Source organism: Pteropus alecto, unplaced genomic scaffold (genome assembly GCF_000325575.1).
Source record: "Pteropus alecto unplaced genomic scaffold, ASM32557v1 scaffold33, whole genome shotgun sequence".
NCBI lineage: Eukaryota > Metazoa > Chordata > Mammalia > Chiroptera > Pteropodidae > Pteropus > Pteropus alecto.
The window spans coordinates 4,901,415-4,920,949 of record NW_006435762.1 but is presented as its reverse complement, the minus strand read 5'-3'; the positions used below and the strand labels follow the sequence as shown (position 1 = coordinate 4,920,949).

The window sequence follows — 19,535 nt, the reverse complement described above, 5'->3', positions numbered from 1 at the left end:
TATCACCAAGTATTAGCAGAGAATATATATGAGATTAAAATGACATTCTTTAGATTGAATGGTTTCACTTATATCTACATAGACTAAGACTATTATTATTCATTATCCAATTGTTTAATTACTCTCAAATTCCTAAACATGATGTAAAAGATGATCTATATGCTAATTATACCATGTTCTTTTTGGATAGAAAAGTATCATATTTATATAATAAAATTTGTAGAACAAATGACTAAGGTACAAAAGAAAAAAACATACCTTTTCATATAAGTACATAGTTTCTCCAGCTCGGGCATCCATTTGAATGCTCCCCCAGAACCACTAAGTGAGAGAAAGAACATTTTAATTAAGAATTTACCTATCAGAAAAGCTATGAGTAACATTTTTAGAAAACCAATCTTATTCTAGAATTACTTGCCTCTTGCTTGACAACATAAAGTTTCTTTGAAGGTTCAAATGGAAGTTCTTTTATTATATTCTCTTCAACTATTAGGTGAGTGCATCTTTCATCTCCAACAGGTAAATATTTACCTCCTAAAGAGGAATGCATACAAGCATGAATATGGCAACCTACTTATCTCCAAACCCAAATTTTTAAAGAGGCATATTCACCAGGAAGTGACTAGGCAGGAGTAAGGAATACAATATATATAACTTTTATGCTAAATTCTACCTTGCATTTCAGTCATTTCTTCCATATTGGTTTTTTCTTCATCTGAAAATCCCAGGAAACTTAAAATGCAATCTTGAAAAGCAGGAACTTTAAATTCATTTCTAAAGTCATCAACTGATGCACGGAAATCCCTAAAAACAAAACATATTCTTTAATTAGGTAGATCATTGTATAATCTAAAGGAATTCTCAAGGTTTTAGCATAATCCATTTACTGAAAATATTTTACATCTGGACCTTAAGTGTTCACAAAAACTTCAGTTAAAAAACAAAACTGATGTGTTCTCAGTCATCTTGAAGTAATTTGAGACAAAATTTGACATGGTAATCCTTACAAGATTCAATCCCCTGCTCTGTACATGAAATTTTATTTATATTCTAGAGGTTCTACGGTTTCATAAAATCTTAAGTAATGAAGAAGTACAATGGCAAGTACAATTATGAGGTTGGAAAGCTTAAAAAGGTTATGAATTGCAATCACCACTTAAAATGTAACCAAACATAAAATAAGAAAAAAATACAACACAATCCAAACATCCAGATGCATCGTTATTACCTAATAATTTTAGAATATTTATTATAATCAAAATTATTTCACAAGGTAAAGTCCAAAGATATAGATATTTTTCAATTTTTAATTTTCTATAATTTTTTTTTTTTATAACTTTGCTCCTCTCACTATTTCCTAAGCTACCCAAAGACTGAATCCATTTTTTCTATACTGTTTATAAACTTAGAGTTTGGGGCACATGGGTTTATCTTTATAATATGTTTAATTCACATAATGAACTACGAAATTTCTAAACGCTTACTGTTCATTTCGCCTTTCCCAAGCTTTATAAATCCATTCTGGCTTCATAATCGGAGTACCCAGGCTCACAGCAATCTATGAATATAAACATTAACTACGATTAATATTTACTCTAAATAACTGCATTCATGAAAGTTCTAAGCAATGATATACATACTTTTTTGCATAGTTTTAGATCATTGTTCATCTGCTTTGTAACAAATATAAAATTTTTCTAAAAACTGTCTCTCAATCATACAACTTAGATTAAAATAACTTTAACACTACAGAAGAAAATATCTGATTAAGTAACTAAAAACTTCAGTATGAATTAGGATATATACCTCCCAGGAATTCAACAGTACACTAAAATTACCATTTGCTGCATATATATACTGATGGAGAGTGGGAACAAAGTGATAAACTCTTCTTAAGATATATATGCTAGTGCAATCTTAAATCAAGATTTTTATCCTAATAAAAGCACTTTATCCTATTCATTAATAAGTTTCACAAGTTAAATCTTAGAACCATTTTATAAGAACATAGCTCTGCTCTGTTCTTATAAAGTCCAAGAGTAAAATATTTGTTCTCCTTGCTTCCTGACTCCTCATTCGCCAATGATCATAGTAAGCTTTGCTAATATTATTCATCTATCTGAAATATTATCCATCTACCAACTTCCACAATCCTACTCATTTTTTCAGACCCAACCTCCTTAAAATCTTTTTCTTTTACTAGAAGTTTTATTGTTTCACCTTTCTTCATCGGATCTACAATCTTTCATAATTAATATTACGTGGTATAAAAAAAGTGGTCAGTATTTATATTTTCCCAAGATAGATAGCCAGTTAAATAGATAGCCAGTTCTTAAAATCTAAGAGACCACACTCCTACAATTAAAAATTTTTACTAAATGTACAGATAGCAAAAACTGAACTTTTGATCTTTAATAAATTGTGGGAGAAAGAGATGAGAGTGCTATTATATGCATTCCAAAATGATGCTATATTGAAATACACAAAAATACCCAAGTTTACCTACCCTGAATTTTTCTCCTTGCGTACAATTTGCCACCAAATGTGTAACTTTCGAATTAAAGTCTTTTCGAATAACTCCACCCATATGATGAACCAACGTCACCAATCTGACCTCAAAAAATTAAGCAACATTGACTATGATTAATTTACACAAAATTTTAAACTATGCTTGCAATTCATTTACCATTTACTGAATACGTTTTATTTATAAGGTACATAACAGAAACTTTTCTAGAGATACAAATTTTATGTTAAAAAAATTAAAGACTCATTTGCTTTATTGGCACAGACAAAAACTTAGTAATAAGCTAGTAAAGATAGTCGCACAAAACTAAGTTAATTAAACTGGCTTTCATACAGCCTTATTACTTTTTTTTTTTTTTAACACCAGGTTACATAATATCAAGATTCTTCCCACAAAATTAGAGTAGTATCCCATTAGCTCCAACACAGAAAATTTTATATGTCAAAGGAAAAAGCCTCTACGAATTCTCTAGGGCAGTAAAGTACTTTAAGGCTAGACTTGTCTAAAAAAAATTGTAATGTGTGAACAAAAACTTCAAATACTGTGGTTGATATGATACCTAACAAAAGACAATTTAAACAGATCAGTTAAGAAGCTTTTCTGTTAATTCATATGCCAGTCATCCTAGACAAAATATTTGTTTCTTTACCAGATTCTTCAGAATGTTTCTTCAAAAAGTTTAAAACCTGGTATAGTCATAGTAATTTCTCCTTCGAAATCTTAAAAATAAAACCATGATACAACTACCAAAAAAAAACAAACAGCCAATTTAAAATTTATTTTGATGGAAAAAATATCCTTTGAATAGAATGTTTCAAAATACTTACTAGTTCTTCTTTCTTCCTGAATCCAGTAAAACACAGTACTAGATTCATCATGCTTGTACAATAGAGTGGACGACATGAAAATGGCAAAGGCTGAAGAATTAAATTTAAAACCTGTGAGCTTTCTTTACAGTAGAAAATAGAATATATCTTTCTCAGGCTAAACATATTACCCCTCTTACCAATCAACTTTCCCAATCCAAAGATTTACCTGCATTTTTCAATATGCAATAAAAAATAGCATGACAGATTGCAAGTTTCACAATAAAAAAACTTCCCATGATTCCCAAATTATACACACTTTATGATCGGCAAATTAAACATAAATATTTATATTCAAATTCTTAGTTCCAAATGTACTTTGACACATATGAAGTATCATATTTTTAAAAAATAAAAAGTAATTTTATTTTTTAATTACAGTTGGCATACAATATTATATTAGTTTCAGGTGTATAACATGGTAATCAGACGCTTATATAACTTATGAAGTGATCACCCCAATAAATCTAGTACCCATCTGACACCATGCACAGTTATTACAATATTATTGACAATATTCTTTATGCTATACTTTATATCCCCATGACTATCAAGTATTATCTATAGAAAAGACTTCGGACTCCTACACTAATGTAAATGCTCCCAATTAAAGTTAAAACAGATCAGATATTTTATAGTAAATCCTAGGTGTGTAACACATATTTGAACCAAATATGATTCCAATTTTTGAGATAAAAAAGTAATTGGTAAATGATTTAACCAATAGTTTTACATACATACACATATATATATATATATCAGAGAATGGTTTTAAAAAATATATATTTAATTACCACTATTATGCAAGATTATTTTTCATAATTTTGGTCTTTAAAATTTTTATTTGGTTTTTTGAAAGCAACATCTCTAAATCAAAACCAAGAATTAAAGATTATCGTGTGGTTATTACTAATATCTATAACAAAAGAAGTAGAATGACCTAAGCAATATTAAATTAATAAGGCAAGCTTAAGAATAGCAAAATATAGCAATAAGACCGAAGAATAGGGACTAATAACTACAACACTTATACTGAAATGCTATTTAAGCATAAAAAGTTAGTTATTTCCTTGATTTTAAGTAATGTACTAACTGATAAAAATGGAAATGTGGTTTCTGTTCCGTTTGGAGGAAAACATATGTGTATACATTTATGGAATCCAAGTTTAGCAAATTATTTCTTCCCAAGATACTGCAGATAGTAAGATATATGTACATATACATATGTATATATGTAGACACTAATACATATTATATACACACACAAATACACAGTTGTTATTGTTTAACTTTCAAAGGTCTTAGGTTTTCACCGCTAAGAATTACAATAGAATTATATATTAGAATTATTATATTAGTCTCTAGTATTCCTATTCTAAATTATTTCATACTCTCAACAATTAACAGGATTTTTCTGCATATTAATTTTCACAACACTCACTAGTAAAAATTTGACCTTGAAAAGTCATAAAAAAAAGTATATTCTTACCTCTCCTTTTTGTGCACAGTTTAATACAACTGGTGGTCCAATGACTCTACAATCAGTTTTGTATAACTCATGAAAGACAGGATCCTGGAAGTCCATGACTATGAATACATTTTCAAATTCTGGAGAATCCAAACTTTCAAATTCTTCCACTGATTCCATCTTCACAAATGGCACTTTAATTTCCTTGATTTTTTCATGCAGTTATTAGGAATAAAATTTACATATTATAAAATTAACTCATACAACTCTCTAAATAAGACCTAAAAATCAATTCAATATCAACATTATTTTTATATTTACAGAAAACTTAAGTTTTAAATCATACGATAATGAGCATTATACTTAATAGTGAATAGCTATTTCTTTACTTACTTGTATTTTTATATATATATATATCTCCATCTACATTAAGATCTTAAATTTTGAAGATTAATATTATAGAGGCATAAGTTTCTAATTTGACTTAGTAGTCATTATAAATCATCTAGTATGCATATAAAATAAAGATAATGAACTTAAGTATATACATTTTGATAAAAGGATGCATTAGGAAGATATCCACTACTGCTTTATATTCTGACCGAGAAAATGATGCCACACATTGTGCAAATTGTCATCAGAAAAATAGAAAAAATAGTATGGTACTTCCTATCTACAAAAAGGATGTATATTAACTTAATCATTTCAGTATATATAAGGGAAATAAGAGAAAGATGTGAAATATATAGGCAGTTGTATAGCACAGCAAAACATAGGATGTAAAAAGGCAAATTACTGTTTACCACTTTATACTGTATTTCTTTGAAAAAGAATGAAGATATTTAAGTAACTGTATGACTCCTATGTAAAAGAGAAGCATTTAAAAAATTTTGAATGGGTCAATAAATTATTTGGGCTTTATTTGTTAGATTGATGTGACAGGCTGAATTATGTACCCACTAAATTCATGTTGAAGCCGAACCTCCTGTACCTTAGAATGTGACTGTATTTGGAGACAGGGCCTTTCAAGAAGTAATTAAGGTTAAATGAGGTCACAAGGGTGGGCCCTAATTCAATCTGACATCTCTCCTTATAAGAGAAATCTGGAGACACAAAAGAGATACCAGGGATGTGCATGCACATAAGTGAAGACATAGCAGGAAAGTGGAGGCCACCTACAAGCCAAGAGGAAAGGCCTCAAGAGAAATCAAACCTGCCAATAACTTGACTGGCCTTCTAGGCCCAGGAACTGTGAGAAAATACATTTCTGTTGTTTAAGCCACTGACTTTGTGGTATTTTGTTATGGCAGCCCTCAGAAACTATTACAACTAGTATATAGAATTAGATATATTTCATATGCTGAGGCAAATTCCCTGATGATTGTCAATTATAATTTATAATTTTAAAAATAAAGCAAGAATTAAGAATAAATATATAATTAAGGAAAAAAAGATAGAGTTTAAAGTAAAGTATCAGATATTTGTAAATACATGTCATTTAAATTTAACAATGCCAAATTACTTTACAAGGATTTCATTATTTTCCACATATGCTATAGTTTGGGGTTTTAGAAACACCCAAATTTTAAAAATAAATACAAAATAATTTCTATTCATCTAGCTTCAGAATGCACAAAATATACTTTGTGCCTAATTGAAGTCCAATCACCATAAGTGGAATATAAGAATACAATTAAGGGAAGTGCAGCATGCCACATGCAATGAAATGCTTGACCTACCATATTAACAACAGTTTTTATTAATTTTTCATCCGATTTTCCGGGACAAGTTTCTTTTATCTTTATAACAGGGACATCCATTATTTTAATAGTCTGTGGAAAAGAGACTTAAGTATGAGATTAAGAAAGCTATAAAATTATATACACATTGGTGGAAGAAAAACAATCCTTTAAAAAATATATAAACTAAAACTCCATACCTTTAAGGCATTTATCAGTTCTTCTTGTTTTGCAGCTTCTTGAACCAATATCACTCTTGTTTCAATCTGAGGCATTTCTTCTATTAAAATTAAAAGTGTTAAAACTTTATCAGGAATTAACATCAAAATCAGTAGTTCCTGATGCATTTTTTGGCTATTATCTGGTATGTTTTCAATCTTTGAGAGCATAACATTCTCTAAAATTAAATACATTTAATTCTCGGCTTATTGAAATTTTGGTCACATATTTAAGAGGAAGACAAAACATACCGTAGCAGAGTATACAAACATCAGCACTCCCTTAAAAGCCAAAGAAAGTATTCATTATCTTGCAGTCATTTTCTTCAACAGTGCATGGACTTTAGGAAAGATCCATTTATATAGTGGGGTAAGGGAAAAAGTGTCTCTTCACCTAACCAATCATAACTGAATACAATCTCGCTAAAAATGTTGTACCTAGATTGCAATATCCAACAATAAGATGCCTTCCTCTTCAAAGGTAGAAAGCATTAATCCAAACAATAATCAAAAATCTACATAGTGTAAAGAGTTTCTGTCAAATATTTACTGAATATGTACTCTAGCTTTAACAGTATTACAGTTAAATCATAAGAAACTCTAAGTTTAGGATTAAAATAATTAATGTTTTAAGCAGATTTACCTTCAACGTATGAAGTAGGTCCAATAAATAAGTTTTCTTTAGAAGTTTCAGTAACTTTAGAATCAAAAATGGAGGAGTCTGCCAAACTTGTCCTCCCAGTGGTGGATGTTAATCCACTATCGTCAGCCATTGTTTATACTCTTCAAAGTTGGCTTAAAAATAAAATTTGAATAAAAATACATGTAACAAACATGACCATTGGGCAAAACTAATCATAAGAGGCTCTACTTTTATACTAGAATCTATAAAAAGCATCGTTACCCATTTTTCTTAATATTGAGCCAAAGAAAGTCTCTCAACTTCTCTGAGCCTGTTTCCTCTTCTATGAAACAAAATACTAATACCTGACTCATAGGAATACAATAAAAATATCAATGCAGCAAAAGTACTCAGAACTTTACCTGACATAATGAACACTCAAAAGGTACTCATAAATATTATTCTACCTCCCTCCTCTACACCTTTGCCTTCAGCCAACCTATTTCTCTTCCTATATTCATTTATATACCACCACTTAAATACCATCTATATACCACCATCATCCCCCAAACAATCCCTTACTCTTTCCTTTACTATCTTGTCCGCCCTCCCCCAAATTCCTATCAATCCCATCTCAAGTATTTGTGGGACTTGGCCCTTCTTCTAAGTCCAATGCCACAGTGGTTACCCAGTTAAACAGAAACAGCTTCAAAAAAACTTTATCATCTGTTTCTTCAGAGGTCTCTCTCCACATGGTTTTTAGGGGTATGGTCCTAAAATCAAATGTGACCATATCACTTCCCTGCTTAGAACTTCCACACGCACTCTTCCATACATGATCAAGTACAAATTTACCATCCAGGATACAGTTTGGTCCTAGCCTAGCTGAGAAGGTCATTGAACCTCATCTCCTATAATTCCCCCAGTCCACATATGCTATATGCTCCAGCCACAATGTATTTCTTAGCACTTTTCAAATACAGATCACAATTTATTTCACACCTACTTGCAAGTAATGGTGCTTAATTCTCCATCTATCATGTCTTTCAACTCCCAAAACACCACTTTTTACCATCATCTGTGGATTTCTCTGAACCTCTCATGTGTATTGGTCTGTTCCCTTATCTGTATTTTCACATTACTTTACAAATGTCTCTCCTCTAAAAGAATTAACAATTATGCATGGGTTAGTGCCAATATGTTTATATATATGTATTATATACTTATATATCACATATATATTTATATATATGTGATATGTATATTTCTAGGACTTAAGAATTAAAAAGTTTGGCAAGCAGGGAAAAAAGGAAAAGTTGAACAGATTTTCATCAATTCAAACTGGAGTTTTTATGTAAGTTTATTATCTTGAAGTAAATCCCAGAATATTATCTGGAGGTACATGTCTGATCTAATTTACCCTTGCTTACTTATTCAGGTTAATAAAATATACCAATATCTCCCATCAGATTCTTTGCAAAGTAATAGTTTAGGTAAATTGTATGCTGAGGAGAAACAGTAAGGTATCATTAGCATCATTTCTGGATGGTGATATTGTGTGGATGTGAAGATGTGTACACTAATAACAATAGACCTAAGCACAATTGTTAGGTACACACTTCGAAGTCAAGCAACTCAACCTCCTGTCTCAGTTCTGCACTAAATAGGTAAAGCCTCAGTTTCCATTATCAGTTAAGAAGATAATAGAATTCAAACCTATTTGTGGTTAAAACTAAACAGATGATGTCCTAAAATGAATGCAAATGATTATTTTTCATATACTATTCACAATGTGGACATTTATGCTTTTACCAAACATCCGTGTCAATTATTCGAAGGCTCCCCCAAAGAAGTGCTCCAACAGCTGTTAATAACAATCTTTACTTAGAACCCAGTATATATTCTATGCGGTCCTTAAATTTTTAAGTTTTTCAAGACTCTAACACTTAATTGTTTCCAGTGAAAATAAAAGGCTCTAAAAAGGCTTTCAATAAAAGTCCCCTTAAAAGGCTGTTTAAAAAAAAAAAAGTCAAGGGATGAACTAATCTGCTTTAAATAATTGAGAAGGGAGGTTTTAATAAATCTAATACAACATAAGTTGGTATTTTTTTCCTGTGCCTCTCAGAGTATCAAAACAGATGATTAAAAATTAAAATTGTCTCTGGTGATACTGTATATGATCAATTTATTGCCAAAACAGCTCTACATTTTAGGGGAAAAAATGATCTCCATGATAAATTGATGACATAACATCTAATACTTTGACTAGAAAATAAAATACACTAATCACTTTTTAATTCATGTATTCTGTAAGCTTTTAAAATAAGCACAATAAGATCAATGTCCATAAACCTGAACAGTTTATTTCTCATCCAAAAACATACTCAAGGAGCTGACTAAAGACATTAACTATAACACATGACTATATTCATGTTTATCATTCAATGATAAAATTTGTCACTTAAACAAACATTCACTTTTGATTCCCTTTCACTTATTTCTTTAGACAATCGTCTTTCAGGATGGGGTTGCTAAATGTAATACTGGATATGTTGGTGTTATTGACAATAGTAACATTATTGGTAACATTACATTATGATTGACAACTGACATTCATTTAACCCTTAATATGTCGCAGTCATTGTTCTAAAACTTTTGCTTGTATTAATTTAATCTCTTCAACAATACTAAGAGGGAGGTACTGTTATTATCTCCATCTGATAAAGAAATCTAGAACAGAGAGGCTAAGTATCTTCCCCCAAGTCACAGTTAGTGGTAAAACAAGGATTCAAACCCGAGCTGATTTCAGAAGCTGCGCTTTTAAACAATAAGCCATGCAAATCTGTACCGAAGAGGATGGCGCGGGGGGTGGAGCGGCGGAACGGCCAGACGTTTTATGTAAAAATTATACTTCCCACAGAGAAGACGCCAAGAAGAATCCTAGAGTGAAACCACTAAGTACTCTGAGATAAGCCCACAAAGGATGCAGCTGCCGGCCCCCAGAGCCGCAGAGGACTGCGCTTGCCAAGACCCCCTTCCCAACTCCCTCCTTCGCCCAGACTCTTCTATAACAAAATATCTAACCAGGTGAGCGGTAAAGACGCGCGGGGACCTGGTGGACTTCGGGCTCCCACTCCGCGACACAGCCGGGTTATTAGGAGTAGGGTAGGGGAACTCCCAGAGGTGGAATGCCTGGGCTAGGGTGCTCCGGAATTCGCGGTCACCGGGGCGGGGCCGTGGGACATAAGTACAGGAGCCCACTGCTCCCGGGACGCTAGCCTACTCCCATCTCCCCAACCCACACTCAGAGTCCTCACCACTCTCAAAAAAAACGCCCTGGAAGTGCCACCTCTTCAAGCGCCGACTCCTCTCACCGATACCGCCATTCCTCGCCGGAGGCAGCCACAGCCAATTCAAAAAGTGAGCCCCTCTCTCTAAAAGCCATGCCGATTGGCGCGTAATGTCAACCTCATTCTCATAGGCCGGAGTCTCCAGAGGGGCGGTGATTGGTCGCTGCTCTCAGCCCGCCTCCTCGTAGGCACTTTCTGATTGGTTGTGCGTATTTCAAATAAACCCAACGGCTCGGACGTCGGAACGTCAGAGGTTTGTAGAGAAGTGCCCGGATGTGACCAGAAGGTGGCGGTGATGGCTCCTGGGTTTGTCGCTGAGAGTAGCAGGTGTTTCTCTGGCTACTGCATGTTTACTCAGTAAACAACCCGTTTCCTAAGGAAAGTTTAAGTGGATTCTCTCCACCTCAACTGTTTTTTTTTTTTAAGCGCCAGCAAATCCTTTCAAAGTAATCAGTGCCTCCGTAGATGGATTTTTCCGTACTGGTGCTGTGAGCTATAAGATTTTTCTGCCTGGATACCTTCTGCTTTAGGAATTGAGTTAAAGGTTTTGGCGTAGCAGGGCCAAGGACAGAATAACTTAGGGGCTCTACATATGAACTTTAAATCAGCAGCCTGCTTACTTAAATCCTGATGTACGTAAAGTACTGTACTCTGGTCTAGGGAATTTCATGGATGATTAGAATAAAATATTATTACTCGGACATTTTTTTAGGAAAATATAAGCTTGCATTTAAACAAATGCAAAAATATGTCAGTAGATTCTGGAATCCCCTGGAGCAAAAGTAAGTTGCTTCCCGATGTTCTCCACCCACCCCCACCGTGAGATCTTCTGTTACTTTAAAGTGTAGCCACAAATTTATCGTTTTTCTTGTAATAACTATTGTTATGAAAACAATCTTATTTTCTTCATTCTCTAAATATAATACCCAGTATAACACAATCTCTTAAGAAAAATACACCTCCCCCAGGTGAGTTTTGCATAGTTCCCGCCTAATCGCTGATTTAAATGAAGGAAGACAGGGGAATCATTGCCAGAACCTTAAATCCCATTAAGAGGAGGAAAACTTGTACTTTGAAATGGAACACTTCCGAGAGTCTGCATCTCAAACAAGTCGTGGGGTTTTACAATTTTTCCTAATTTTGTCAGGCTACCTTAGAATGCCTGAGAAGTTTGTAATGCAATCCACAAAATGAGTGAAGTAATCTAGTAATTACTGATTTGCCTGTTTATAACTGAAGAACATTTGCAGTCTGCCCTTTGTTATAGTTCTGCGATAACCATTAGGGCAAAGGAAAAGGAAAACAGTCATTGAAGTTTCACTTTGGAATGTGCTTGCATACTTAAACTAGGATGTGCCCAGCATTCCCAAAATTCTCATTGCTGAAAATATATTAAGCTAGTAAAGATAACAGCCTATTTTCTCTGTGCATTACTTTCTGTTAAACAGGCTTTTCACTCAAAAAAATAATTGACTATGCGGTATCTCTGCACAAATTGTATGCTAGCCTAACAAAAGCTTGATTCCTTTAAAGGCAGTTTGACTAGCAAGTAAACCGACAATACAATCTTTAACATTTCATAGTGTAACTTCAAGCAAGTTATTTAACCTCTCTTTGCCTGTTTGTTATTTTATAAAAGGGCATGATAGTACTTACCTCATAGTGGTGTTGTGAGGGTTTTAGAGTTAATGTATGTAATGAAAACATATCCTGGCATATAATAAACATTCAATAGATGTTAGCTGTTCATATTACTAGTACTTTTACTCTACTGTGGCTACTGCTATACTACTGATGTTATCCCAGCTGAGGCCCTGTAATTGCCTAATGAGACATTATTCTCTACACTGCCATCTCACCCCTGACCACAGGAGCTATAGCACCTGTGTTTCTGTTCCCAGTGCCCTATCTTATCCCAGCCACAAATCCCACACCCACCAGACCAAGCTTGATGCAGGGAAAACCTCCATTGTATTCTTTTCCTACCAGAAGGATATTCCTTCTTCTACACCAAATCTGATCTCCCTCTTCTCTCTTAAGGGAAAGTTTGCTGTGCTCAAGCCATCCTGTCTAGAACATATGGCCCTCTTGCTGCTGCTGTTGGCCAGATTCCTGTCCCCTTCCAAGGCAGGTTCTAGCCAAGATTCCTTATATCAATGTTACCCTCTTCCTCGAGGTCCTTTCACTGGAAATATAGTTACTGAATACAGTAACAGTCAAGGAAATACAGTCAAGGGGACAAAACTGTTTAAACTATAAGCTAGCTAGATCGAAATGAGAAGCTTCTTGAAAGAATAAACCATTAAAATTTTTTGGTGCATCATCCACAACTTCTGTGCTGAATGAACAGATTGTAGTCAAAAAATACTAAAGGAATTGAGCTGAATTTAAGTACTTAGTATATTAAAGTGTGACATATTTTCCTCAAGCAAAATAATTTCCGAGGTGGGGAAATGAAATATAGAACATAGAACTACTAAGATTCTTTCTTGGGAAGATCAACTTCCCCACCTTCATCTCCAAATTGAGTGACACTATGGACCATCTTTCTTGACTTCCTTCTCACCCTTGTTCATCTTCCACTTTGTTCCCTCTTCTTTATTCATATTTTCTTTCTTTCTTTCCCTCCTTCTCCACTTCATCTCCATCTTCTTCTTTCATCTATACTCCTCAGGGCACCAGAGAATGGGGAATTGGGAGAAAGTTAGTTTTGGGTTATGGACTACCTTTCTCCACCTCACACCCACCTTCATTCACAAATGTGCATGTAATCACTCTTCAAATCAGAGTGAACAAGATTTCTCACACTTTTCTAGTTTGTTCTAATAAGAACTAGTATATCTGAAAAATTAAATTTATTATAATAAATGGACATTTGTTGTGATGGACTTTGTTTTTATTTCCTAAAGTTGTGGTGAAATATATTACAATTGTCTGATTTTATATCTAAATGTGAAAAGTTATGTTATAACCTATAATATTTGTTTTACAATAAATTTAAATGTTTCATCATAGGAGCAAATGTTTTGCTGTAACTAAATATTAACACTGTAATGTCTCATAGATCTCACGTAATTCTTTTTCTCCTCTGTCATCATCCTTACCCCCTCAAGACATTTAGGAAGTGCTTAGCTATATATAATGCCATATTAGGTACAGTAACAAAGATTCAGTTCCTCTAAGAACTTATCACTTAAGATTTTTATTTCAAAAGTTTTAATAAATAGCCATAGAATTCTGTCCTGTCTTAGAATTGTTAACATCTCCAATTAAAACGTCATATTTCCAAGTTGGTTATAATACAGCTTCTTCTAACCTGTCATCGCTACCTGAAAAACAAGCTTTAGAAATTATAATCACTTTGAACCAGAAGAAGCTATTTTCTACACCTCAATAGTCTGTAATTGGGATATGAATCGTTACTTTATTCATATGAATCATTGAGCTATAAATCGCCTGACATAGGTTTGCATGACTGTACAGATTTAGCACTTAAAGTTTCATGTGAACAAATAGAATTAGCTTTCCTTGATGGAGCAAGAGGTTTCCAAATATGATGAGGCCATTATTTCAAATCGTATAATTTGATTAGTAAAATTCTAGTTGTGGGGGAAAAAAATCTCAGCTCATTAGTCTCATTCTTTATTTTACAGATAAATTTTATCAAGGCCAGCAACAGAGAGTTTATATTCCTTTATCAAGGTCAGATAACTAGTTAGTGGCAAAACCAAAGTCAAAAGTTTTATTTCCATTAATCTAGTCTGTCTTTTTATTAAAGATATTAATATTTATTTTTTACATTATGCTTATAAAAGTACCAATATATTCATAATGCTTATATTTTTTACCTTCAAAAACATTAAGATGTTTTCAGTTCCATAAGAGCCTTGTTGACCTTGTTCACCAATGTATCTTCAGCACCTAGCAACAGTTCTTGGCACTTAGTATGTTCTAAAAAGTTGTTTCAATAAATAGCATTGTAATTGATCTGCAAAAATCCGTATCACCTTCTAATCCATTCTCCGGCCTGCAATCAGAGTGACATTATATAAATTCAAACTTGTATACCACCTCCTTAAATGCACTTTAATCCTACTAGACCTGCATGGTCAAACTTCTACCTGTATTTCCAGCTTTATCTTACACCATGTTCACTTTCTTTCTCTTGAGTTCTATACCTGCCTTCCCTCGAGGATTTTCCCACCTGCTCTTCTCTTTACCAATCCCTATGATGTCCATTCCATTCATCTAGAGTAGATAACTTCTACTCATTCTTTAGCATTTGCTCACTTACTGATCCTAACTAGGTCTTTCCCAACTACCCACACTATCAGAACTACCATTACACAGCCCCCAGCACCATGAGCATCTCTTTCATGATACTTATCAAAGATGTGATTATTGGATTAATGTTTGTCTCCTGCAATCCCTAAGATACTTGAAAGAAGAGGAAACATCTTTTTATTCACCATTTTATCCACAGTGTCTAGCACATAGAAATTACTCTATCAAATATTTGTTGGAATAACAAGTGAATGAATTAATAAATGAGCTTATTTTTATTATATCAGTGGTGCTTTTTCCAAAGATACTAAAGAAAATTTCTATTTTTACTTTTATCTAGCCCATTATTTATGACTTTTTAGGAAAAATGTTGACATATTTCCAAAATTAATAAAATTTGTATCGAGGATAAAATAATTTATATCTTTAATGGACATTTGCATAAATTACCCAAGAATTTAATGGTTCTTGAACCACAGCTAGTCCAGCTATGTGTGGAAGAGTTAATGGTAATGCTACTAAAATGATTCAGTTAAGACTCGCCACTGTTTATGAACATAGGCAATTATTTATATCAAAAAATCAGTTTTCTTACAACTAAAGTTTTCATACATTATATACTGACACTCATAAATTGCTTCTTCCACACTATCAACTGACTTGCAAACATCTGAAGTATCCCAAAATTACACTATCTGCCAATTTTGTTTTATAGCAACTCCATCTTTTTAGAGTTGTATTTGCTACGATGATTTGAATACTTCGACTGTAATCAGTAATATTTTTGGTGCTGCTGTTTAAATACTTTGACTGTAATCAGTAATATTTTTGGTGCTGCTGTTTAAATAAATGAAAAAGTGGAATTGCTAATGCAGCTGAAATAAAAATGGAACCCAGGTCATCAAAAAATGGTGAATAGTTGACCTCAGTTGTTTGCCCATTTGACATAGTAGATTAACTGTAGGTTTAATAGCAAAGAGAAAATCACATGTAAAAAATAAAAGAAATGCATTGGGGAAGATACTTAAAAGGTGAAATATAGTGTTGCAAATGATATTCAATTGCACAATGCAACTATATATAAATCCTATGCATAGAAAAAAAATTAACTGTAAAGAAATATACAAGCTGTTCCTAATGACTATATTTGTGCAGTAGTAGTTGGAGGACATTGCTTCTCCTCCTTTCCATTTTTTTGTATACCTTTTAAATTTTCTATAAAGAATGTTTTGGTGGACAATTGTTCTGTTCCTAGCTGTTGTACATTTATTTAATCCTTCATAATAAGTCTGATTTCCCTTTTGAGGGATCCCTCATTGAATATGGGATTAGTGAGAGGTATCACTTGCCTGTTAAAATAGATTCGAATGGGACCACATCCTCATCCCATGATTAAAGCTTAGCCAATCAGATGATCTCTCATAGGCCTTTGAATCTTCAGCATGTGCTAAAGACATGAAAAGGGTTAAGGATCATATGTATTCCACTAGCAACAACAGTGTAAAGACCAGATGTCGGGGGGGGGAGGGGGGTCCAACAATTGTGCTAGTGTTTCCACTGTCTACGCCTTTGCAGCTCTCTAGCTCCTGCCCATTTCCCAAAGCTGACCCTCAAGCTGATTCTGTGAATTTTCAAAATAGTTATTTTTCCTTAAAGATAATTAGAATTGGTTTGTATTGCTTGCAACAAAAACTGCCAAGATGTTTTACTTTTACAAATCCAAATCTTGTTGGCTCTACCTTGAAAATATATTCAGAATCAGCCAGTTCATATCCCTTCCATTATCATTTTCTAGGCTCCATCATCTCTCACCTGAATTATTGCAGTAGCCTCATAACTCACATCTCTAATTTTACCCTTAAACCTTTATCATCTATGTTCAATAAAACAACTGGAGTATTCATGTTAAAACATAAATCAGATCATGTCGTTGCTCAAAACTCCTTAATTGGCTTCCCATTTCTTCAATACTAAAGCCAATATTCTCAAAATAGTCTTCATGGCCCTGCACGATTCTCACTGAAATCATCACCTGCTACTGTCCCCTTCACACCTTTACTTATCTGTAGCTGTTGGCCTCTTTACTGCTGCTCCTCAACATATGAGCCATGCTCCTAACTCAGGCTGTTTCCTCTGCTTTTACATTTTTCCTTAATATGTGCATGACTTGCTCCCTTTTTAATTCTGGCTCAAATGCATCAATCAGCCTGGGTGGCTATCTCAACTCAAATTTCAGCTCTTCCACAAGCATTCCTGGTCTCTTTTGCCCTGCTTTTTAAAAAATTACATAGCTATTATCATTTGCAAAAATATTATATATTTGTTATTATTTATTGTTTTTCTCTCCACACTAGAATGTGAGCTCCATGAAGATAAGGAGTTTTGTCTGTTTTGTTCCCTGGTATATTTCCAGTGACCAAGTCAGTAAATACCATATAGTAGGTACTCAAAATTTTTTCAAAAGAAGGAATAAGCAAACAAAAAAAGAGAGAGAAAGGAATGAAAAATGAAAAGAAAGAATGAAAAGAAGCTTTTAAATTTTTCTAAATATTACCTACACATTATAATAAAAATTTAGTTTATAGCTTATCCATTGTTTTCAAGCTTTTAATTCTTCAAATGAAATATCACAGTAAACTGTAATATATAAAATAGATAAAAACCAAACTGAACTGAAATAGAGGAATAGAGGTCTTGATTTTCCTTCATAGAGACTCTAAAAAAAATTAAGTTTTTCTAGAACACAGAATTTGAAAACCACTGAACACTAACACAACTATCAGGATGGCTAGAATCTAAAATAAAAGTAAAAATGGTCAGTACCAAGTTCTAGTGAGGATGTGGAACAAAAAGACCTCTCTCATGCATTGCTAGTATGGATGTTTCTTACAAAGTTAAGCATATCATTGCTTTAAGACCCAGCAATTTCATTCCTATGTATGAGAGAGACTCTTTGAGGAAATTTATTCATAATTGCTAAAACTAGAAAGAACCCAAATGTGTATCATTAGTGAATGAATAGCGATACATTCTAAAACATGGAATACTAAGCAATTTATGTGCTGCAAAATGGATGACTCTTAGAAGTATTATGTTAAGTGAAAAAAACAGAAACAAAAAGCTATATTTACATGAATCCATTTATGTGGCATTTTGAAAACATATAGGAACAAAAAAACAGATCAGTGGTTAACAAAGGCTGCGAGCAAGGAGAGGGGATTTACTACAAAATGGCACACAAGAACTTTTAAGGGTGATAGAAGTACTCATCTTTTTGTGGTTGTAATTGCATAAATGTATACCTTTGACAAAACTCATGAATTTTACTGCATGTACATATGCCTCAGTCAACATAACTTTTCTAAAGAACAAAATGGAAATTTTAATCATAACGTCATATACCCGAAACTAATATAATGTATGTCAATTTATCTCAATTTAAAAATGGAAATTCTAGAATGGAAAATACAGTAGTCAAAATATAAAATTAACTGGATAGGCTTAACAGTAGAATGGAGGTGGCAGAAGAAAGTGTCAGTCAACATGAAAATAGATTGATAAAATTCATCTTAAGAATAGAGAAAAAATTTTGGATAAAAAATGAGAGCTTCAGGAACTTATGGGACAACATCACATATAAATTGTAGTCCCAGAAGGAGAGAAAGGAAAAAAAATAATTTTAATAAACCATGGCCAAAATTTTCTCAAATTTAGCAAAACACATAGCTTTTGCCAGAAGAAAACATTTTCACTTCCAGAAGCCGAGCAAATCTGAATGATGATAAATATGAAGAAAGTCTTGTATATCATAATCAAATTTCTGGAAACCAAAGATAAAAGCAAAATCTTTAGTACAACCATGGAAAATGACACATTAAAAAATTGGAGGACAATAATTTGTAAATATATTGACTTCAATTTACATTAGAAACTATGGAGACCAGAAGACAGTGGTACAACATCTTTCAAGTGCTGAAAAAACTATAATCCCAAATTCTATATCTAGTGGAAATATATTTCTAGAGGAAAGCAAAATAAACATGTTTTCAACTAAAAGAAAAGAGAATTAATTTCTAGCATCTTACACTACAATAAATGCTAAAGAAAGTGTCTCAGGCTGATGTGAAATGCTTCCAGATGGAAACTTTAATGCTCATGAAGGAATGAAGAACTTTAGAAATGGTAAAAAACTAGGTAAATATAAAAGATGACTTTCCTATTGATTTCTTTAAAACATATGTAACTACTTAAAACAAGAATTATAGCCTTTTTATTGAGTTTATACTATAAGTAGATATAACACGTATAACAGTACAGAATAAGAAACAGCAGGGGACAGTAAATGAACCCATGTGGTTGCAAAGTTTGCACGTGTCTTAATCTGTTTGGACTATTATAACAAAAATTCCATAGACCAGGTGGCTTATAAACAGCAATAATTTATTCCTCATAGCTCTGTCA

General features: G+C 33.0%; 1 protein-coding gene across 6 annotated transcripts in view; it reads right to left on the bottom strand.

Moving 5' to 3' along the window:
• The window catches only part of ECT2 (epithelial cell transforming 2), a 56,603-nt gene extending 45,675 nt beyond the window's left edge, over positions 1-10,928 (bottom strand). The window contains exons 1-12 of one of the 6 annotated variants that reach the window (XM_025046050.1): positions 10,758-10,901; positions 8,447-8,600; positions 7,462-7,613; positions 6,801-6,880; positions 6,601-6,693; positions 4,883-5,065; positions 3,355-3,444; positions 2,507-2,614; positions 1,485-1,558; positions 674-804; positions 419-534; positions 259-321 (exon numbers count right to left, since the gene is read on the bottom strand). In XM_025046050.1, coding sequence (XP_024901818.1) covers positions 259-321; positions 419-534; positions 674-804; positions 1,485-1,558; positions 2,507-2,614; positions 3,355-3,444; positions 4,883-5,065; positions 6,601-6,693; positions 6,801-6,880; positions 7,462-7,591 — 1,068 coding nt within the window. In that variant the 5' untranslated portion in view covers positions 7,592-7,613; positions 8,447-8,600; positions 10,758-10,901. Of the gene's footprint in view, positions 1-258; positions 322-418; positions 535-673; positions 805-1,484; positions 1,559-2,506; positions 2,615-3,354; positions 3,445-4,882; positions 5,066-6,600; positions 6,708-6,800; positions 6,881-7,461; positions 7,614-8,446; positions 8,601-10,524; positions 10,679-10,757 lie in introns of those variants that run through there. The other 5 variants (XM_006910840.3, XM_015588548.2, XM_015588547.2 and 2 more) reach the window with 5 other exon arrangements.
• Positions 10,929-19,535: the final 8,607 nt, after the last annotated feature.